This window comes from Aplidium turbinatum, chromosome 9, assembly GCF_918807975.1.
Source record: "Aplidium turbinatum chromosome 9, kaAplTurb1.1, whole genome shotgun sequence".
NCBI lineage: Eukaryota > Metazoa > Chordata > Ascidiacea > Aplousobranchia > Polyclinidae > Aplidium > Aplidium turbinatum.
This window is the reverse complement of record NC_137480.1, coordinates 24,990,169-25,011,572: the sequence shown is the minus strand read 5'-3', so window position 1 is coordinate 25,011,572 and position 21,404 is coordinate 24,990,169. Positions and strand designations below refer to the sequence as shown.

At 37.0% G+C, this 21,404-nt stretch overlaps 2 protein-coding genes across 4 annotated transcripts; one reads left to right on the top strand and one right to left on the bottom strand.

Annotated features, from left to right (window-relative positions):
- Positions 1-71: 71 nt before the first annotated feature.
- LOC145777715 (nucleoside diphosphate kinase 5-like) lies at positions 72-9,337 on the bottom strand. Of its 3 annotated transcripts, none has more exons than XM_082589153.1 (6): positions 9,189-9,337; positions 3,408-3,588; positions 2,583-2,765; positions 1,893-2,016; positions 957-1,075; positions 72-237 (listed from the first exon to the last, which is right to left on the bottom strand). In XM_082589153.1, the coding sequence occupies exons 1-6, from the start codon at positions 9,263-9,265 to the stop codon at positions 160-162; spliced, it is 762 nt and encodes a 253-aa protein (XP_082445279.1). In that variant the 5' UTR covers positions 9,266-9,337; the 3' UTR covers positions 72-159. The 3 variants fall into 3 exon arrangements, with proteins under 3 accessions (XP_082445279.1, XP_082445281.1, XP_082445280.1); XM_082589155.1 differs by lacking the exon at positions 9,189-9,337 and adding an exon at positions 6,876-6,961; XM_082589154.1 differs by lacking the exon at positions 9,189-9,337 and adding an exon at positions 6,710-6,866.
- A 2,456-nt stretch (positions 9,338-11,793) lies between these two features.
- LOC145777718 (small ribosomal subunit protein uS8) lies at positions 11,794-19,435 on the top strand. The gene is made up of 4 exons (XM_082589157.1): positions 11,794-11,845; positions 12,161-12,309; positions 18,304-18,469; positions 19,317-19,435. The coding sequence occupies exons 2-4, from the start codon at positions 12,177-12,179 to the stop codon at positions 19,408-19,410; spliced, it is 393 nt and encodes a 130-aa protein (XP_082445283.1). The 5' UTR covers positions 11,794-11,845; positions 12,161-12,176; the 3' UTR covers positions 19,411-19,435.
- The last annotated feature ends 1,969 nt before the right edge of the window (positions 19,436-21,404 follow it).

The window sequence follows — 21,404 nt, the reverse complement described above, 5'->3', positions numbered from 1 at the left end:
GTATATGCAAAGTTTAATAAACGTGACACATAACCATTGCGATTCTTGTGGAAGTTAAAAAAATGACCACATGCAAGTTAAAATAAAATTTATATTTGTAAAAACAGACTGTACAAAATTATACGTGGAACATTGGAAAGTCAGTGCAATGTGACGTCACTATGCTTCTTGGACGACCGGTCCCATGACGAGAGGTTTGTTGGGATTATTGTCGATCAGCCAGTCAGCAAGCCAAGTCTGAAAAGCACAAATTTTAAATGAGTAGAATGCACGCCGTGGTTAAGTGGTTACAGAGATCGCTTCTAAAATAGTCGACCCTGGTTCGAAACAAGGTCAGGCATCTACAGTAGATATCCGCAGCTATTCCACTGAATATTCTGCGAGGAGCAGGCTAACAAACGCAGAGTGACATAGGAGAGATTTTGACGTGTCCCGGGGCGGCCAGTTGCAAACCGAGGATTCGGAGTTGTTCGGTTCAGCACGTCAACACAGCAAAGGTTGGGAAAAGCATGGTTTTGGTTCGACTCCACAGCCCTGGATAGAAGGCCGGTCTGTTTTGAAGCGGTTTTGCCATGTTGAAGAATCACGAAGTGGGTGCCACTCTGAGCCCAATCGGTACGGGAAAGCTTTACATTTATAGAAGCTAATCTAACACTACAAATCGGTCCTTGCTGTGACCTACAATCAGACAAAAATTCATTTGAAAGCTCCGCGTTGGTTAAAATAGTAGGCTACGTTGTAAAGTCTGAATGAAACGCCAATCACAGTTTACACTAGTAATGGAAATTCTCCAAACAGCGTGGCGCTAAGTAACGAACTTGCTCAACATTTTCATATCAAAATATGAAACTAGTTAATCAGAAGCGTTCAACTTTATCTGACGCAGGCCTACTCAATTCTATTGAGACAGAATAATTTTGGCCGAATAAAATCATAAGCACAATCCTTTCACTTACCGTTGGATCGCCAGGTTTTTTCTTGCACAACTCCGTCAGTCCCTTCAATAAAGTTGGGTTGATTTCTTTTGAGAGGTAGTCCTTAACTGCCTGGTCTGTAGAGATCGGTTCGATCACGTCTGGAATACACGTCACACAGCATTAGGTGGTGATAATTAATAGTAGTTTTATGTTTGGCTGTGAACGCTTTATGTCGACATGTTTGTTTAATTCATAACTTACACAAAGCTTTAGAACATGCAATTAACATTCTTGGAACAGACCGAATGCTACAACGCCAAATAAAAATTGTCAAAAAATAATTTTTATTTTAGGTTCAATGATTGTTTGGTAGGAACAACTTTAAGAAAAGGGCTACAAAAAATAAAAACTCTGGATTTCTTATTTCTGTAAATTTACACTATCCGAATGAGAGTAGTGGCGGATCTGGGGGGGGGGGGGATCGCCCCGTCCATAAGTTACACAGAAAAGTGACTTTATTTACGGTGTAGGCTATTTGCGAGGTCGGATTAATGTTGACCTACACATCGTGTGTTTTATTAAAATCGTCCCGTTCTGAGGCTACTTGCTGGATCTGCCCTGAATGAGATTTCATCATTCACAAGTCAACGCAACACTCTGACCACTTTTCAAAGGTGCACGATATTTCTTACAATCCACAACTACTTCACCTTTCAATGCTGTGCAATGTGCATCAGAATGGCCGATTGGGGGATAATCTGGGCCCGGTACCAATGAGATCATCGGGCCCCAAATCAAGATACTTCATGAAAAACGGACTATATCCAAACAATACGCGGTCGTTTTTTAAAGTTCCGGGCCCCTAAAGTACTTCCTGGACCCCCTGCTAACGCCACTGAGTATCACAAGTCATGAAAGTAAAATTGAGACAAGGACGAAACGGTAATGATGCGTACAAACTATGGAGTGACTTACTGTCGTGGAAGAGGAATCGAATTTCCCGTTCTGCAGATTGGAATCCATCACTGCCATGCACAGCGTTCCTGGTCTGGTCTTTGCCGTAAGAATCCCTCAAGCAGCCAGGGTGGGTCTCCCGAGCCTATAAGCAACCGGAATTGTACATTGGTTAAAAAAGAAACTAATGGTCGGAGCGCCTGCCCCATCTAATTGGCCTCTCACCCATACTGTAGCCTGTACTGTACATGTAGATTAGGGCTACGGGTGTGCTTATATTTCTTGGTGGAAAAGAAACTTGTTCTGCAAGTTTACATGACGAGGTTGAGCAACAACGATTATTAACTAAATAATAAACAATAGGATTCCAATTTGTGCTATAACTAAACTGTCTTTTGAATACGACATTTGTGTAAATCAAAATAAACATTTGTGTAAATCATTCTAGCAGGAAAGTATCATTTGATTGCAGTGTAAACTTCTTTTTAGTTTGATAAGGTTTTGCCTTGAGCGAATGTCTTCACATAGCTTGAAGCAAACGAATTGAATGAATCAACAAATCTAGCCACAATGACGTATATTTTGGAACAATGCATTTGTCACGCCACTTGTAAGTGGCAGAAACCAATTTTTAGTTCAATGTTCAATCAGCTTAAAAATGTCAGTGGTAGATACATCCATGTTATCGGCTTCTACACACACCAGATGTACCTTGAATGGGTTGGTTGGCCCAATCAGCTCCCTCCACGATGAAATGGCCTTTTCTTTGACAAGGACGAAGGCAATGATAGGAGCACTACTCATGTAAGCCACCAAACTAGGAAAGAACATCTTTCCGTAGTGTTCGATGTAAAAGTCGCTCGCTTGTTCTGGTGATAAATGAACTTTTCGTTTCTGAAACAAATACGTTTACGTGATAAATTTTAGGATAGGATGGTGGAAGTGCTCCAGTAGAAATTTACTATATAATGTACTCATGAAGAAAAAATCATATAAATAAATAATTAAATATATATACATCTGTTAGAAATAAAATAGAAACTTATCAGACAATTCAAAAATGCATCAGCATGCTGCGAGATTCGGAATATTAATCAGATGATTTCAATTCCCCATCAGTTTATTGTTCATAGCAAAACACCAAAACAGTTTGATAAAAGCTTTTCAAGATTCAATTAATCAAATACAGTTCAGCAGAACTGTTGGAAACCACAAAGCATTTGGAGTAGGCTGCACAAAGTCTCTATATCGCAAACTATAATTTTCAAAACCAGCGAGCATAAGAAAGGCTTTGTGTCCAGTGCATTGCAAAAAATTGTCTCGCTTCATGTCGGAAAATTTCTATAAAAACTAATTAAATTGCAATGTCAAGTCAATATTATACAATCTACATGCTATCCATATCTTGCCATGGTGTTATCACAATTAAATTGAATGTAATTTTCAAACACAGTGTTAGTGGAGTCGATATACATTATACAAATGTGCTATCCATGATGCTATCACACTAATGACACCCTCTGTTTAACTCACTACCTGTGTGATCGTGAAGCCATTTCTTAAAATAATATCTTCTATTTCCGCAGCATCCTCCATAGCATCTGGCTTTATCAGAGCAAGTGTTCGCTCGGCGTAGATTTGAGGAGGCTGCATTTGTGTAGCCATGCTTTCTTGTTTCTCCTCTGTGTAGCTTACGCTGGAGCTTCCACCTGTAATGCTGCAATAAAAATTGTATGTTGAGGTCATAGTATTCTTCATGCAGTCACAATGGTTGAAACACTTTATAAAATTGGCACACTAGCTACAGTGAAATAACTTCACACAGTGTAGGAGTTAAGAAAATAATTCTTAACCATTTGTTTGAATGATGTATTATGATGCATCTCAGAAGGTGAAAAAGCACTTGCCTACATTGCTAACATTATTAGCCCACTATTATGATGTAACATTTGAACAAAAGTGAACAACACGTCAATAAGAATAATCATAGTTGTGATACATTCAAGAGCTAAAATATAAATCCGGCTAGGTAACTCTTTTTTAAATCAATGTTTCTCAAATTGAATCTCACAATTTAATGATATTTGTGGATGTTTAGTCATACCGGTATGATTATTTACAAAGTCTAGCAATGGCAGTGCCAGGAATAAACTAGTCAACTTTTCCACGCTAGAATAAAAATGTCACCGATTTCCAGCAAAAAGTAAGGGTTGACGCACCGGCGCCGAGTCCCAGGTGGGCCGGGCCCGCCGAACATTTCAGGAATTAAAAAAAAGTTTAATGCTATTTTAAGTCCCAAAATTTCTGTAACCATCTGCCACCTTCTGATGCTAGTCTACTTACCTTATTTGCAGGGTTTTGTCGCCATTTGACAGGCCAGGCCCCACTAGACCCACTAATTAAGTGATTAGTTTTCGTCAATTATTGCCATTGTTACATTCATGCAACGTTAAACAACGTTGATTTGCCGTTAAACGAGCAAAAGTGTCCAGCCGCGCTGTTTATCTCCACTCTGCCACGCGTAGCCCAGTGCTATGCCTATAAATCAAGTAAATTGCGCAAACCTGTGAGGAACTTCATTTGCGACATAAGTCTGATCGCAATTTCCACTGCTTTTACATCGTTTTAACATCACCAGATGTTAAATCGGTGTAAAAGCTGTAGCATTGTTCTTCAAAGGAGTAATTTTCTCTCAAACGACGTTATCAATTAACTCTGCTGCAAAAATGCTCTATTTTGTTGTCTCAATCATCACAGTTGCGTCTGTTACAGTATGTGTTCGCCCGCCCAGCTATTTTGAAAACTTGGCGTCTATGGGTTGACGTATAATCATATACTCGAGTATATACACTAAGCCTTGGCAGCAACGAGAGTAGAGTGGCTAGTTTCTTTCTCTCGGCCGCCTTTCCTTCAGCAATTATGCCCACCCAATTTATAACACACTGAGTGATTGCTTAATTGGAAAGCAAGTGATCCGCTGTGCCATTCTACCGCCTTACCACATATACAAGATACAATTAAGTCACTGAGCTGGTGTAAAAGTCTCCATCCTGGATTAAAATACTATGACATCATAGGTTAAGATTGACCAAAAAAATACCGGGTGAAGTGTGTGAATAAGGCAACTTCACAACTTTATCTGTGCTAATTTTTAAACCTAAACCCTGAAAGGTAGGGTTTAGGATGAGAAAAAAAAAAAGTAAAGCAGGGAAGCCATATTAAAACAGTTTCTGTTATTCAAAGTCATATCAAGCATTGTTGTGGGTTTGACACCTGTCAGAACATACTTCATTTTCTTGAACAGTTTTTGTTTGGTTGAATGGTATTTGCACACTTCACTCTATGTTTCTTTGTCGATTCTAATCTATGAAGTTATAGCATTTATGACCAGAGCAAAGACTTGTATAGGCCTACCAGCTGCTAATTCATTAATATGATTTGGACTGCATATACTATTGTTAATAACAGTACGTAATAATTTTCCTTGTTTAAAATTCAGGAATATTGTTATTTGGATTTTAATTTCTATCTTTTTTTACACAAACCAAAAATCATAACTTAGCAATTAACTTGCAATGCGTAAAAAGTCAAAAGCACAAATCCATTGTAAGTTTACAAAGTAAACCACATTTATCAATAAATGAACATTCTCACATATCATATAGAATCTTGCAAATCAGCAATGCAATTTTTCATAATCTGTTCTTTCAGCACCCTTAGTTTTTGCAAAGTGGCTATTTTTACACACTTGTTGCTATGGTTACAATCAGGTGTTGCCAGAGTTAGGAAAGGTTAAGGCAAGGGTTAGTGTTAGAAATAACGTTAGGGTTTTGATCTTTGCCCAGGACTAAAAAAATTCTCAAAAAAACACAAGTTTTTGTTTTCAACAGCTTTAAACTTTAAATAGCCCAGAACTAAAAATTTTTTCCAAAATACAAGTTTTTGTTTTCAACAGCTTTAAACGTTTCTCAAATTAGGGCAGAATTCCTTATCTGGCAACGCTATAGATGCTATTATTACACTATATAGGGTAAATATAGCCACAGCCTATTTTTTACTTGATTGAATCATTATCTTTGGACTAAGAAAGCTTCTTGCAGAGCTTAATTCTGGCAGTTTCAAATGCTTATGGAGGCTTTGAATCATTGACGCAGGCCCGGCCACCAAGAATGAAGTTTCCGATTGTTGACGTATTGTTGTCGGAGAACTATTCCATCTATTAGATGATGCTGAATGAAAAGCAGTCCTTAACATGCGTTGCTCAAGCACACCCCAAGAGTCCACCCAAGAGTCAGCGCCGCTTGATCTTGAAGCTTCTTTGTTCTAGAAGTCATGTTCTAACCAGCTGAGCTATCGGGGCGAGCTATTTGTTCCTAGGTAAGCTCTTACAAACTGTTGAAAATAAGGACTCCAATTTGTCTGCCCTGATAGCTCAGTGGTTACGCACCCGACTCAAGATCATGCGGTGCTGGTTTGGCTCTCGAGGTTCTGCTTAGCAACGCATTTCAGGACTGCTCTCCATGCAGCATATAATGGATGGATGGAATAGTTGTCCACCAATACCAAACATTGGAAACTTCACTGTATCAATTTTGGTAACCGATTCTGCATCCAAAGCTTCTACAAGTATGCGAAACTACCACGAATAACCCATCAAGGTTTTAACGGTCCAAGGAAGAAGATGCAAAACAAACCAACCAACCAAAAAGTTAGTAAAATTGCTTCCTTGAATTGCATCAAAATCGAGTATTTTGCGATTTAAACATAAAAAATACACAAGCTACCGTACTGACAAAAAAGGTGTCTCCCATGTAAATTTATAAAAAAATTAAACTTACCTTCAGCTGTTGAGAAAAGCTTCAACTTTAACTAAAAACACTTGATACCAAAAAGTAAAAAATGCATGCAAAAATAAATATATCAAAAGAAATTGGAATAAAATTCACTGATTTTCTAAAAATGGCAAAAGGGAATTACATTGAAATCTTTCTTTAGCTACGGTACCTTAATAAAACTTCAAATGATTTAGTATGCCAGAAGTACCGAGGTTGTTGAAGTTCTGTGTATTCTTTTGGGCATTGTTGCCATGACATATTATTTTTTCCACTAGATGAGGCTATACAAATTGAATGAAAAGGAGTCGAATTAAATGTTACAAAACAGTCAATTTATTTGTTTCAATTATTTTGTTTTAAGGGGGGTTAAATGTGTCCCAAAAAACAAAATATTGTTGTGTAAGTAATCGTTCATAAACTTTTGTAAAAATTCCTCAAAAAAATTTCAATCAGAAAAAGCAATGGTCCAACTTCAAGTATTTGTTTGTTTGTTTTTGTATCTTTATCCTGCATTGCGGGAAAGCGGACTTGAGCGCTATGCATCGGTGTACGCCTTCCTACGTACACCTGACCAACGCTGCAGCCGACTGCAATGTCTGTTTTCGGTTGTCTAGTCTACTTATGACTTAAATTTGGTACTACCCATTACTCGAAACCGATCACTGGGTAGAGGCAATTATCGTAAAGTTTCTTGCCCAGAGAAACAACATCAAGTGCGGGTGGCTGGAGTCGAACATGCAGGCTCTCGACTGCGAGCCCAACGTGCTAACCACTCGGCCACTGCTGCACCTTCATACAGAGCTACACTAAGGACAGTTGGTCTGTCAATACTGGACAACTCTCCCATCAAGCAGCTGTATATTTATTATATTGCGAATTTCAACTGTTTTGAAGAAAGGCTATTTCTGTTTATAGATTTCATAATTTTGTAAAAGACACATGCTAAGACGACAATTTTCGAAGCCTGATTTGTCTGTAGGCTATGGAAAAATTAAAAATCACAAATTTTGCAATGTACCGTAGCTCACATAAATTCTGGCTTGTTTGTAGGGATTTGTTTAATTGTTATATTTTTTTTGTTTATAAAAGTAAAATTTAAAAAAGAATATATTAAAAGGATAATTTAGGCTTTTGTCTAGTCTAGGGGTATGATTTATTGGCTACCTACAAAAAAGCAAACAAATTAAATGGCCGTAAACATTTTTTATTATCAATCAACGTTACAAATTTGCTATAGCCTACTGGAATTGAAAAATATCTCTATAACCAATATAATTTATTGCGACCGGTGTCAGAAGAGCGACATTCTCCAGTCGTGAATTTAACATTCTCTGTTTTGGCTTTCAGTCCGTTCGCTTTGCTAGTCTATTTCTGAGAGTTGTGCAGTCTGTTCTGTTTCTCTGAGTGTTTGCATTTTTCAATTCCCCGCCTAGCCTATATCATAATCAGGCCTGGATTAACCATTGTGCTAGGGTGTGCTAAAGCACATGGGCCCCGCAGACAGAGGGCCCCACTTTTAGCGAAAGAATTTCCTACTGATGTTGATCTCTGTCTTGTTGACGAACTTTTGAATTTCTACCTGTATCTTAAAATGGCTTATGGAAATAAAACAAGTTTTAAAAACGTACTTTGGTCTACAATGACACAAGAGCGGTAGGCTAATCTGAGCCTTCTCAGCGTAGAGTGTGATAAACTGCGACTTCTCACTTTTGATGCTATCCTTACAGACTTTGCAGCAAAGAAAGCCAGAAAAAAGTCGTTCGACTGAATTTCGTGTTAGTTTTCTAAATCCTGTTGGTAGTCAGTAGTGAATCAAAGAGCAGTTTAGAATAGAAATTCAGAATAACCTTTCATTGCAATTTGCAAGGTAGTGTGCAGTACGGTACTAACAGTGGTCTCTTTTTCTACAATGTTTTTCCTTGCACGGTTTCGTTGATTTAATGTGTGTGATTTTGCATCCATTATAACGTAAACATTGTTGACTTAATTTGCACATGCTTATTTAATCATCGATCACGTGCTATTTCAAAGTTATCTAACTTACCTAAGCAAGGCTCGGTTTCCTCTGCAAGCGAAACCAGCTTACTTCCATTACGCTCCACGCAAGCTGGCAAGGGCCCCCATAAAATTCATTAGCACAGGGGCCCCATTTGACCTTAATCCGGGCCTGATCATAATAGGCTATACCGGTAACGCCTTTTTATCAATACAATCGTGAGAGTTATGAAAGCAAAAACAGTTACATAGTTGTGTCGCTTTAGAATTACAGATGTGTTGAGCTAAATTCTGTGTGATATTGGTTAAACAGGAAGCGTGACCTAAGTTTCGTGGAAACAGAGCTTAGGTTTTGAATTTGCAGCGTTGAAATGCATTTTGCAATTCTGATAAGTTTCGGTTAAATGTTAAAATATAAATTTGTTGCTTAAAACATGGTACATGTTACAAAACTATCCCAAAGAAAAGATAAATATTTACAGCCTACCTGCTTAGGCCACTTTCAGGACGATTGTATTCTTGAAAATCTTGATGCAACAGATCATCATCTTCTATTTCAATCATGTTTTTTATTACAGAAAAACTTCAAATCACGAACACTTAACAGGTTTTCGTGGACTGGTGATGAAACTAGCCTAGCCTATACATAGTCCATGGAGAAAATAAAGTCATTGGTGCGAGTCTAGTATTCCCAAGCAGTGTTACAGTTTTAAACCTAAGTCAAAATCGGATATCTAAACTCAAGCTTGAACTCATAAAATAAATATATCCTAAACATTCTCAAAAAAAACAATAGGCCTACCGCATGCTAACTTTTCAAATACGGTAAATCATAAATCAAAACATTAAAATGACAAAACACGCCAGCTCTAGCAAATTTATTAAATATTTTGCTTTTTCCGTAGCTACCTAAATTATGTAGTAATGTTTAGACTCCTTATGCTTATGTCTCTTTTCATCTCAACGTTTTCATTTTGAATAGCTATTTTTCCACTGCAACATTTTGTTACTTTCCGTTGTCAGGTGTAACTGAAGACGGTATTCGGTTTCTAATCGATTATCTTCAGCAAAGGCAGCGGTGACTTGAAAGCGTATTAGGTTACATTCGCGAATGAGCTGATAGGTAACGCCTAGAATATCACACAACTAAGGCGAAAGAGCCATGTCCATTGAGTCCTGTCTTTGTCATGAGTTACCAAGGAGGGTGGGGGAAGGGACTTATATACCAGTCCCAGGTATACAAGTTCTCTCATTTTCGCAAACCATCATTTTTTCCCGATTAGTTTTCTTTTTTCAATTTCTCTTTCACCTGAGTTGTGTGATGTTCCAGGTTTTTCCGAGCTGATAGGCCTGTCCAATCTTCCCAAATTTTAGCCTTATCTTATTTTCCTTTATTGATGTTGTGTTGAAAACGACTTCCTTGTTGCGCCCGTGAACTCACACCCATAGACGAGAAGTTGCTTATTTTTAATGTACAAAGGATACCACCCAGTTTATGGTAGTCTTGGTAGATGCATGAAAATGCTGGCGACCCTCCTATCGTTATCTTCTATCATTGATCACGGTCTTTCTGTAAAAGAAAAGATCTTGGCTACTAATGCAAAACAATTGGGCATAAAATTTTGTTATAAACACGATCAAACCAAAAAAATTTATGATCAATCAGAATAAAAAAAATCTACCAAACGACATTAGGCTACTTCAGAAGAACTGAATTATGAAACCTTTTATCAAAAATGTGCTCGGATAATCAATAATTAAAAAACAATAATGAAATGGCTATACACATTACACACACACACCGAAATTTTTGTCGGGCGATCCTGCAACTAATTAAAATAATTCTCAACAGAACCGGTACGCTTATGTAGGCTAGGCCTAGTTAACGAATGTTACAGTAACATTCTGAATTTCGCTATCAGCAGACATCATTTAGGCTAGCCTATAGTATAAAAGAGAAGAGAAATGATTCGAATGATAAAGTCATGCACACAAAGGTACCAGTCGTCTTTGCCGGTGTAAACTTCTTGCTACATTGATTCAACGTCAGAAAACACAGAAATGACAAAAATGTAAGATTTTGCATACGCACAAATAAATAACTAAAAAAGGAGGTGTTCGCAAACACAACACAAGAGCCATTAGGCTACGTAGCTGCTTTAGTATCAAATAAATCAACCAGTTGAGGTCAGTCGCCTAAAATACAAAATGCTACAAAAGTGCCCAATACCGAGCAAAAAGCCAAGCAGAGCGAATTAGATCAAATATAGTTATTAGGCTATTTAAGCTACTTTTAAAAGTCTCTACAGCCTGTATCAGTCTAAAGGGGGGTCATCAGAAGGTCCTTATTCAAATAGAATCCTAGAATGATTCCATTTGAACAAGGACCTTCTGATGATCCCGCTTTTAGGGCGAAACAGGCTGTAGATGCTTTAGAGAGTAATAGGCCTGACTATATTTGATGTAGGCCTAACAATTGATATAAATGGTAAAATTTCGTTTTATAATTGTTGTAAAGTTCTTTTGGTGTTTTTCTGCTCTATTTACATGATTCAAAAAATATCTTAAAGCTCTTCGAATTAGACTAACTTCAGGAAGATCTAAAGAAGAAGATGCGAAGGCTCATAGCGATTGCCTTATTCTGGTGACACTACCAGGGCGCAGAGATGTACGTATGCACCGCAAATTCTACGCGTAAACATGCGGCGTATACTTTTTGTTTCAATTTTGTGATAGGCTATAACTTATTCGAAAACCAACATAGTTTTTATTTATTGAGCAAACAAATTAAAAATTGCTTGTTTTGCTTCAAAACATCAATTATATGACAAGTAAGTATCCATACATTTTTTGAAATATACCGAATTTATTTTATGCAATTGCTTACAATTCGAATCGGACCTTGTTGTTTCATTGTTCAGGTTTTGCCACTTTTTCCTTTTGTTAGTTTTGTTACTGTATTTCTTTTTCACAATATCATTTCTTTTGCATTCTGACAAAGAAAAATAAATTGAATTGAATTGAATTAAATTGAATTGTAGTAAAAGTCCTTTTTAAAATGTGTTGAACTATTTTCTATTGAAAGCTATCAACGAATCTCGTGTCCAAAACCAATTCTTTCTTTTTGTATTCTCTGAGATAACGGTGAGAGCTAAAAGAATGATGGTTGGAAATCGGTATAAATCAGTACTGTTGTTACAAATTTTCGCGAAATCACTACAAAAATATATTCTGAAACGCAGTAAGTCTTTGCTGAAGGGGTGGAGGAGCAACAAGGCATACTGTGGAGAAATAGCTCAATTTTAATTCAGTTTCCCAAAAGCGCCATTTGGTTTTCATTGATTATAACTGTACTTGTAATTATAACTTAGTGTGCATGAATCAAAAGTATTAAAATTAACTGGCATTCAGTTGATTTCTATAAACACATTTTACAGCTTAAACTTGTATTTTGTGCAGGTAAAACGCCACCATCATGGTGCGTATGAGTGTGCTGGCAGATGCCTTGAAAAGCATATGCAATGCGGAAAAGCGAGGAAAGAGGCAAGTTCTCATCCGACCATGCTCAAAAGTTACCGTCAAGTTTCTTACAGTAATGATGAAACACGGTAAGTTAACATATAATAGAAAATCTGTTTTTGTATATTTTTTTGTCCCTGTGATGAGTGTGATGCTATTTCTTCATCTTAAATTACATTTTCTAGTTTTAAGTTTTATTGAAATTTCAGATAAACAGAATTGACAGGTCTTGGCATATGAGCAATTTGTGCATAATTTTGCTGTGATCTGATGTCTTAAACAGTAATTTGTTATGATAAATAAAAAAAAAGAAGTTTTGTAGTTTATTGGCAAACTAGTCTTAGCTATCATAATAGTTTTTTGATTGCATGTTTAAAAATTTTCCAAAAGAAAAATAACCAAGGTAGCTTGACAGCTCAGTGGAGGCCGATTTTGTTTTTATTTGATTGTGTACGGTAATTTTGCTCAGAAAAATTGTGTTGGTTATGCAGAGGAGACCTAACTGAGGTAATTTAGCACTTTTTTGTTTGTTTGATTCTAAAGTTTTTATTAAACCAAAAAAGGCAGGCGCAGCAATATCAACCTTTCAAATTTTAGCATATTTTTATCGCTGCAAAATTTTTGGCAATGTAAAATTACAGATCGTACAACATTTAGCTTTAAATAGCACAATACAAAATTTCTAGTCTTTCCCCAAGATAATTAGGAACTTAATTCTCGACCTTTTTAATCCAGTACGCTGGGAAAGAAAGGGACGGGTGTATAAATACTCTGAATGTGGAGAATTTATTTATTCTTTTGCATCCTCGTGGAAAGTAGTCATGGAAGTAGCTTTGGGCAGGTTCTCAGGTTTTCGTTATGATATATTTCGTATCTTTGAAGGCATCTGAACGATATCATTCGAACGACAGTTTATCGAACGACAATTTATCGAACGACACAGGGCCGTAGCCAGACCGCAGAGCAAGGGGGGGCCAACTTTTTTTTAGGAGGGGCCAAAAAAATTTAAATGGGCAAAATGATAATAATTGTAGCTGTTGCTATTGAATGTTGGGATTTTGTCAGGGGGGCGAGGCCCCCCTGGCTACGGCCTGGAACGACAGTTAATCGAAAACCTAACCTAACCCTTAACCCCCAACTCCTTAACCTCCAACCCCTTAACCTCCAACCCCTTAACCTCCAACCCCTAACCACTACCTTGCTCGCTTCAATTGACAGTTTGCCACAGATATGGAAGTGATGGGTTTGATATGCGAATTGATTTGCGATTTAGCAGTGGTAACTGCGAAATTTACAATTCGCACTGCGAATTGGTATTGTATTACTATTAGTGGAATTCGCAGTTGCCATGTTTAATTAGGCTACACTGGAAACATAATCTGAGCTTAAACAGGGGTCCCACTCGGCATAAAATCATAAAAAATCATAAAATTTTGCTTGATTTGGTAAAAATCATAAAATAGCATAAAATTTAGACACAATCATAAAAAATCATAAAATTTAGTTGTGATGGAGAACTGAGCATGTAAAAATCAAAAAATTGATATAGTGTAATGTGTAACAGTTCCAACCATGATAACAGAATAATTATTCGTGCAACGATTGTGACGCCGTCTGTTGAATGCACTGATTTAGGATAACATGTGGTTGCGTAATCAAGTCCAGCGTTGCCTGTGGAGCTGGAATTAGAAAAGGATCGTAGCTAGATACTTTCATTGCATGTTTTAAACGTCATTAGACATAGGCTAGACAAGTAGACGCTGACAAGATTTCAAGACATTGCAGTTATTGTGGGAGAATGGTGAAAGGATAATTTGACAGCAATGTTTTGGGAAAAAGCGTAGGGTTAGGCAAGGAAACTATTGAGGCCATTTGCAAGCAATGTGTTACTCAGGCCTCGAAATTCATGGCGGACATGTCCTTAAATCTTGAATGGGACTTCTGACATTATTTCCTGCAGTTTTTGCCTCAGCAAAAAAACTTCAAGTCAAACATTGCATCCACCCAGAGATACAAAAGGATTTCAGAAGCATTAAAAGATCCTTTGATTGAATATATTTCATTTGTATCATTTGCTTCTGGTGACTTTGAACGGTTTTTAGTCCTATTCCAATGTGAAGAGCCACTGATTCACATTCTTTACTCAGCAATCTGCTATCTGATCACGGCTTTGTTTAGTAAATTTATCAACAACAAAAAAACATCATCCACAGAGTCAGAAAATCTTTTGCTTGATGTCACAAAGAACTTCAGAAGCCGTTGAACTTGATTGATGCTGGAACACGAGCAAAAATTTTAGTCAGTGATATTGCAGTCCTTACTGAAGCTGACAAGAAATTTAAATCTGACTGTCTGAACTTTTTTGTGGTTGCTACAAGTTACCTTTTACATCATTTGTCATTCCATTCATCTGTTCTTAAGCAGGCACAATTTTTGGGATGCAATCTCGATCTTTTCAGGAGGAAAATTTTAAAATTGCCGATACTGCGATCAGCCACTTAGGCTTTTTTTAATTTTTTCTCTTGATCTTTTCAGGGTACGAAATGAGGGTACGAAGTGTTTAGAGTACGAATTAGGTTGCACCCAATTTTTGTACCCAGAAAAATGAAATAATGTTGGAGCTACAACTTCTATCGTCAATCTAACTTGGACAGTCTCCAATTGCCTTAAAAAGTGTCCTGCAATTGATGTACATCTGTTTTAAGAGAAGAGCTTTATGATAAGGCAAGACTGCAGTGGTTATGGTATCAATCTAAGGATATTCTAGATGAGTTTTACAAAAAGACTGATCTTGAAAGTAACAAATAGCTACACCAATTCCCAATCTTCCTACTGGACTCAAGCACTAATCAAATATGGTTTAACAGTAACACCCCTACCAAAAGTGTCTTCCTACAAGAGAATTGACTATTATTGGACAAAAATTGGAGGCCTGTTAGATGATGCTGGGATAAAAAAATATCCGCAACTATTTTGTCTTGCAAAATATGTTCTAACATTAAGTCATGGTAATGCCAGTCCTGAAAGAAGTTTCTCCATTAATAAATATTTGATTGATTCACATAGAAGTTCTCTTAAAGAAATCACAATTGTTGCACTGAGAATGGTGAAAGGTGAACTAAATCGGTATGATGATGTGGTAAACTTTCCCATTAACAGAACACTAGTTTCAGAACTAAAAGGGTGCTCATACAAAGTATATGGCTGACCTTGAGCAGGAAAGAGCTCTGGAAGAAAAATTGAGAAAAGAGAAAGAAAGTGCTCAGGCTACTGTTGAAGCCAACAATATGGCAGAAAAACAAAAGGAAATCAAAAAAATTGAAGATGAAATTAAAAAAAACTGAAGCAAGCATTAAAGCTGCTAATGAAATTATTGGAGATGGGCATGCAAAGCTTCAGGAGGCATTGTCAAACAAAGCGTTGGATCGAAAAGTTTTTCAAGCAGCTGAAGCAAGAATTGACATCGCCGTAATCGTAAAAGAAAATGTGAGAAAGTGCTTGCTAATGCTTTAGGCTCCAAACTGAAATTAAAAAGAAAAGATCGTAAAAGGGAATTCTTTACCAATTAACTTTGTCTCAACAAGTTAAGTTGACTTTGAAATTGAACGAACGCCATTTTCAGTCTTATTTCTTTTATTTCTATTTTGTTCGTGTTTCAACTGCCTTGCTGTGAGTGTGAAGTAGCCTAAATTATGCTGACTTGCAATCGGTATCTCTCTTAGTTTTTGTTTGCATTTTCTTGATCTAGTATGGCTTATTAGGTTTTTTGTACTTCAGAATCAGAAATTTTATCATCATCATCCTATCAGAAATTTTATCATCATTATCCTATCATTTTTCAATTCAGTGTTGTGAAGAGGCTGCACTATACTATGAATGGCCGCTATAGTTTTTCATAGGGTCACTTTGGCCACTAGTCGAGTAAGGATCATTGGTTATGATACCTATGGAGGTTTATTTTAAGTTTAGAGTTAAGCCTGAACTTATTTAAAGTAAGGTCATGACTCGGTTCGAGATCTGAAATAGGACTAGATCAGCTTTGGGTTGCATTAACCATATATAGTGGCCACTCGTATTTTAGAAAAGCCCCTATTAGTGTTAAAATATAGGTCTGTAGCTATTTGAAACTAGGTATTCTACTGTTCTTGCATTTAATTAAGTGACATAGTAGCCAACTAGCCATGTTCTACACTATGGTATTGCAGCTTCCTGAACAGTTGTTTCGTTTATTGTAAAGCACTATTGCATCACATATTTCACTTTCTTCACACATTACATATTCATTTTCTTTATTTTTTAGGCTGGTTGTAGTAAGAGTATAATAATATAATAACTGATTTACGGCACTCAGCAAAGCAGGGTGATCTGGACATTCAGTTTGACCATTTGAGTACCGGTAATGTTACTAAAAAGTTGGTTTACATGAGCCATGCTAGAAAGATCAAGCCACAGCAAATACTGATTAACAGGTCTGTTCCAAAGGAATTATGATAAGTTAGATTTCTGCAGAACCTAGAAGTAGCCTACTGGTTATTCCCAATGTCTTCGCAAGTCTGTTGTTGCGTTGATTTGATTTTTAAAGTGCAGCTTGCTCTGAACTGAGCTAAACAATTTAACCATATTGAAATAATGTAAAGAATAACAAGCTTACAGTATATTATTATATGTTTTGTACTTCCACTCAAAAGCTGTAGCCTATGTTGGGTTTGACGTGATGACTTGCATTGATTGTTTTTCCGTAATCGCTTTTTATCCTTAAATTGTAAAAAGAAATACTTTAAAAAATTTAATATAACAAAACATCGAGCTCTGATGTAAAATCATAAAAAAAGCATAAAATTTTGATGAAAAATCATAAAAAAATCATAAAATAACCAAAAAAATTCATAAAAAATCATAAAATTTTTGACTTTTTTGGCATAAAATCATAAAAAAAATAGGAAACTTTTGAGTGGGACCCCTGCTTAAACAATGTTTGCATGTTGTTTTACCTATAGAAGGTTGGCATTTGTAGTAGCAAACCATGCGCTGAAATTGCGCACAGATTTCCGATAATTAGAAAGTTTGCGAATTACCGCTGCGAATTGGCCTGTTTCACTATAGTCTTTGCCCAAAAAGAAATATGGCCATGTTTGCCAAACTAAATTTCATGTGACATTTACTGCAAAACTGATTTGTTCTGGGTCAGTCAGTTTCATTTACTGTGGTTATTCGCTAGCTTGATGAAATAACTGTTTGTATGAACTAGATTTTTCTGTTTGCAAGTAGTTTTGGTTGCTGTGCCAGTTAATATTAATTTCTAAAAAATAGGATTTTATCATTTATATTTTTAGTGTAATGTAGTGCTGCCAAGTTTATAGTGCATGTGGGATATAGCTATGTATGGTATGTTTGTGTACCACAGTTTGGGAACCACTTGTTATATGGTTTTTGAAGTTTGTTTTTGATATGTTTGCTAATTTAATAAATGTGCTGTCACTGTTAAATGTTTCTGTTGTGAAGGGCAGATTTACTCATGTCATAGTTCTAGAAATGTTGCTTTTTAAAAGACAAATTCAGTTTAGTGTGTGACTGTGTGTCTAGTTAGTCAGTTCTTTCGAATAGCATGATATTGTCTGTTAGTTGTAAAAAACTAGAAAACATTTGTCAAAAGCTGGCAAGCAAGTCTGACTAACTGAAAATCTCTTAGTTGTGGCTGTCTGTGGTTCTTTTGATTGGTTGCTGCACCATCTTTTGATATTTTTATGGGCTACATGAATCAGTGAAACAGACACAGAGTTCGCTTATCTCTGACATAGTTCTTTTCGAACCAAATCTCTCGCGCCTTTTTCCATTTTATCACCAAATCATTAACTTATTATGATGTCATAGGTACAATGTTCATAATTCCTGGCTGAATGCAATAAAGTTTGTTGATGATTGATGCATTGAAGTGATGCTGAACAAGCAACGGGAATCTCTCTGAACAATGTGAAAGATACTCCAGGCTTTCTGATCAATGCATTGGTTACAAATTGTTTTGTGTCCTGTGTATGGAAATGCTATGCATTCAGTTGATAAACACAGTATATTTTTGCTTTCAGGTTACATCAATGAATTTGAAATTGTGGATGATCATCGGTCTGGAAAGATCGTTGTTGAGTTGAATGGACGCTTAAACAAATGTGGAGTTATATCCCCACGATTTGATGTCGCTATTAGAGATATGGAGAAGTGGTCGAACAATCTTTTACCTTCCAGACAATTTGGGTGAGATCTTAATTTTTTAGTCACATTTAAAAATAAGTTGGCAATCAACTTATATGTATGCTATCATTGCTATGTGAAATTGTATCTGCAGTCTTGACGGAAAAATAAGTTGCAAAGATTCTACTATCTCGGTTTGGTGGGACATGTTAGTAGTAGTAGTAGTAGTCCAGTATTAATCCGGTGATGTCCCCGTTACCGAGGGTGGCCGGATTCACCCCCAAGTGCCGCAATCGCCTTCACATAGATCTATTACCATCAACTGATTAGAAGCACATCGTATGCACTCTTGCTTGAGGTGATGATAGAAACGGGAATCTCTCTGATCTTATTTGAAAGATAACATTTCAAACTGATCAAGCAATGTTGCTATGATGCGTTCACTGCAAGTATCACTAAGTCGTAGTTGAAGCTGAAGTTATAAAGCGTTGGTGTAGGTGACATAGATCCCTCGGCCGTTTTAAAGTGCTGTATCATTTCTCGTCAAGATCACCTTGTTGCGTGCTTTTCACGCTGAGTGTCAAACAAAATTTAAGAAAGTTAAATTTTTTAACTCTGATTCTTGCTCCCGTACTTTATATAAAAAATTTTAACTCTAATTTTTGCCACTATTCATTTCGTCAGTATGTTTTTGTTGTGCCATTTGTTAGTAAACAGGTTGTGTTTATCTGTTTCAACCTCCTTGATGAAGTCAGTCGTGATGACTGACGAAACGTCGGTAATAAAAGCTAGGCATCATCCTTAACATCAGGAGGTAACCTATTAGCCTGTAGTCACCAGGAGAACGCAAGTCACTTTATTTATCAAATGCCTGGTGAACAGTTTCACTCTATTTTTGGTTTTGTTCCAGTTATATCGTATTGACTACAAGCTGTGGGATCATGGACCACGAGGAGGCGAGAAGGAAACACACGGGAGGAAAGATTCTCGGCTTCTTTTTTTAGCGCAAATAAAATGCAAATCTATTGATGTCTAGCTGAGGCTTCTTTGCTGCATTAGCAAGACAGGGCTATAGCTAGTTGGTACAAATACTGGTGCCACACAGAAGAAGTTGTAGCAACTTAGAGCTGTGAATGATAGCAATCAAGATTATCACAGTATAGCTTCAAAGTCCCGTTACTTGATACAAGTTTTGTCCGTTGAGACTACACTAGAGGCAACTCCTAAAAATGCTGTTTTAGAAGTGCTGACAAATTTAAAAAAAAATTAAGCACTAGAAGTAACTTTGCTTCGCTGCAAGACGGCCCACGCTCTACCAGCCGCGAAAACATGCAGACGTCAAACCGAAACAACCGCACGGTGATCTAACTCAATCGCCCATGATACAGTATAATTCGCTTGTATCGGAACAGAGTTTTGACAGTATTACTGTTCTAAAATGTAGCACGTTTTAAGGGTGGTACCCTGAAAGGTAAAATTGATATTACGTGTAATAATCCATAACAGATGAGATTGAGCTGAAGGAACTTTTGCCGTGTGAATTGTTTGCAAGCCAAACCCGTTTGTGCTGCAGCCCATGGGATGGACGCATCAAGTCCTGTTTGGCTTGCTCATAGTGGGACGGGGCAGTTGCTGAATTTAGAAAAGAATTAACCAACTGATGCAATGGGAAATAAAAAATGGAAGCAGTTTGGCTGCCAGTAAGCCTGCAAAATGGTCGCACCTTGCGGATGCGTTTCAAGGCAATTTATTTTGTTTCAATAGCGCCACATATAAACAACAGAGTAAATAAAAAACAATGCATTGTAGCCTACGTTACGGTTGTCGGTTGGTTTCTGACCAAATCAGGATTCAATAAAATGAAGCCAACAGATGATTGATGTGGTTTTGAATCTATCCTCGGACTGATAAGACTTGATAGGTTATTCCTGGTAGTTTCGTAGACTGTGGAGAGCCAATTACCGAGGTTGGCAGAGCGAAGTGTCCGATGGTTGAAATATTGTTGCGTAGAATTTTTTCACCCGTCATATGCCGCTGAATGGAGAGCAGTTCTTAACGTGCGTTTCTCAAGCGTACACCCTGAGAGTCGAACCAGCGCCGCTTGATCTTGAAGGTTCTTCCACGCGCTAACCAATAGAATTATTAGGGCGGATTCAAATGTAAATTAATTCGCAATGGATAGGCTACAGTGAAATAATGGGTCGCATTGACGATAAGAAAGGCTATGCTTTTTACTTCAGGATCCATTTTTTACGCCACGAGATTTTTCTATTTCTGCAATGATTGTAAAAGTTCTGCAATAGAATGAGTTTCTCTTTTAGCACTATTGTCATTGCTTACTTAACAATGTAGATATTAAAGACCTGTTTTAGTCTAATGCTGCGAGCTCGCTGTGGTAGACCTAATAGCGAATTGCACTAGCTTTCGGAACACAGTTCCCAAGTCATGTGCTATGACGAAAATTATTATATTTTAAAGTTCTTTAAACGTAAAAGTATCTGCTAGATGGCGCAAGAGTGCTATATGTCGTTGTTTTGGATATGAACAACTTTGTCAGACACAAATAAAAGTTTGTTTGTTTGTTTATCTTTGTTTGTTACCAGTTGGCCAAGCCAGCCTTACCAGTTGGCTAACTATCAACACGTTCATTCTATTTCAACAATATGGCTGGAAGCCAATGCCATTTTGATTTCAAACTCTTGGCTAAATTTACTTTAACTGTGCTTTAAAATGATAATTTTTAAGAATCCTAATTGGTGACATAACTCTGGAAAGTCAAAAAAGAATTGGTCTATGCCTTAAAATACATCTGTTACTTTGAAATTATTCTACGTCGATCAGCGTAAATTTACTTTCTAATTTCCTTTTATCTACTGTATGCCTCTCCACGTTTGCTCTGATATCCCGCTCCTGAAAAGAGTCAGACGAAAAGTACTGCTACTTTTAGCTGTGAAAAACCGTCTCCTCGCCATAGTAAAGCTCTGTAGGCCTACCACAA

Coding starts and splice junctions, on each gene's coding strand:
- LOC145777718 (XM_082589157.1), top strand. CDS start 12,177: ATGGTGCGTATGAGTGTGCTGGCAGATGCCTTGAAAAGCATATGCAAT. Junction 12,310..18,303: donor TACAGTAATGATGAAACACG/GTAAGTTAACAT, acceptor TTTTGCTTTCAG/GTTACATCAATGAATTTGAA. Junction 18,470..19,316: donor TTACCTTCCAGACAATTTGG/GTGAGATCTTAA, acceptor GTTTTGTTCCAG/TTATATCGTATTGACTACAA.
- LOC145777715 (XM_082589153.1), bottom strand. CDS start 9,265: ATGATTGAAATAGAAGATGATGATCTGTTGCATCAAGATTTTCAAGAA. Junction 2,017..2,582: donor GGCCAACCAACCCATTCAAG/GTACATCTGGTG, acceptor GGTTGCTTATAG/GCTCGGGAGACCCACCCTGG. Junction 1,076..1,892: donor TCGATTCCTCTTCCACGACA/GTAAGTCACTCC, acceptor CGTGTATTCCAG/ACGTGATCGAACCGATCTCT.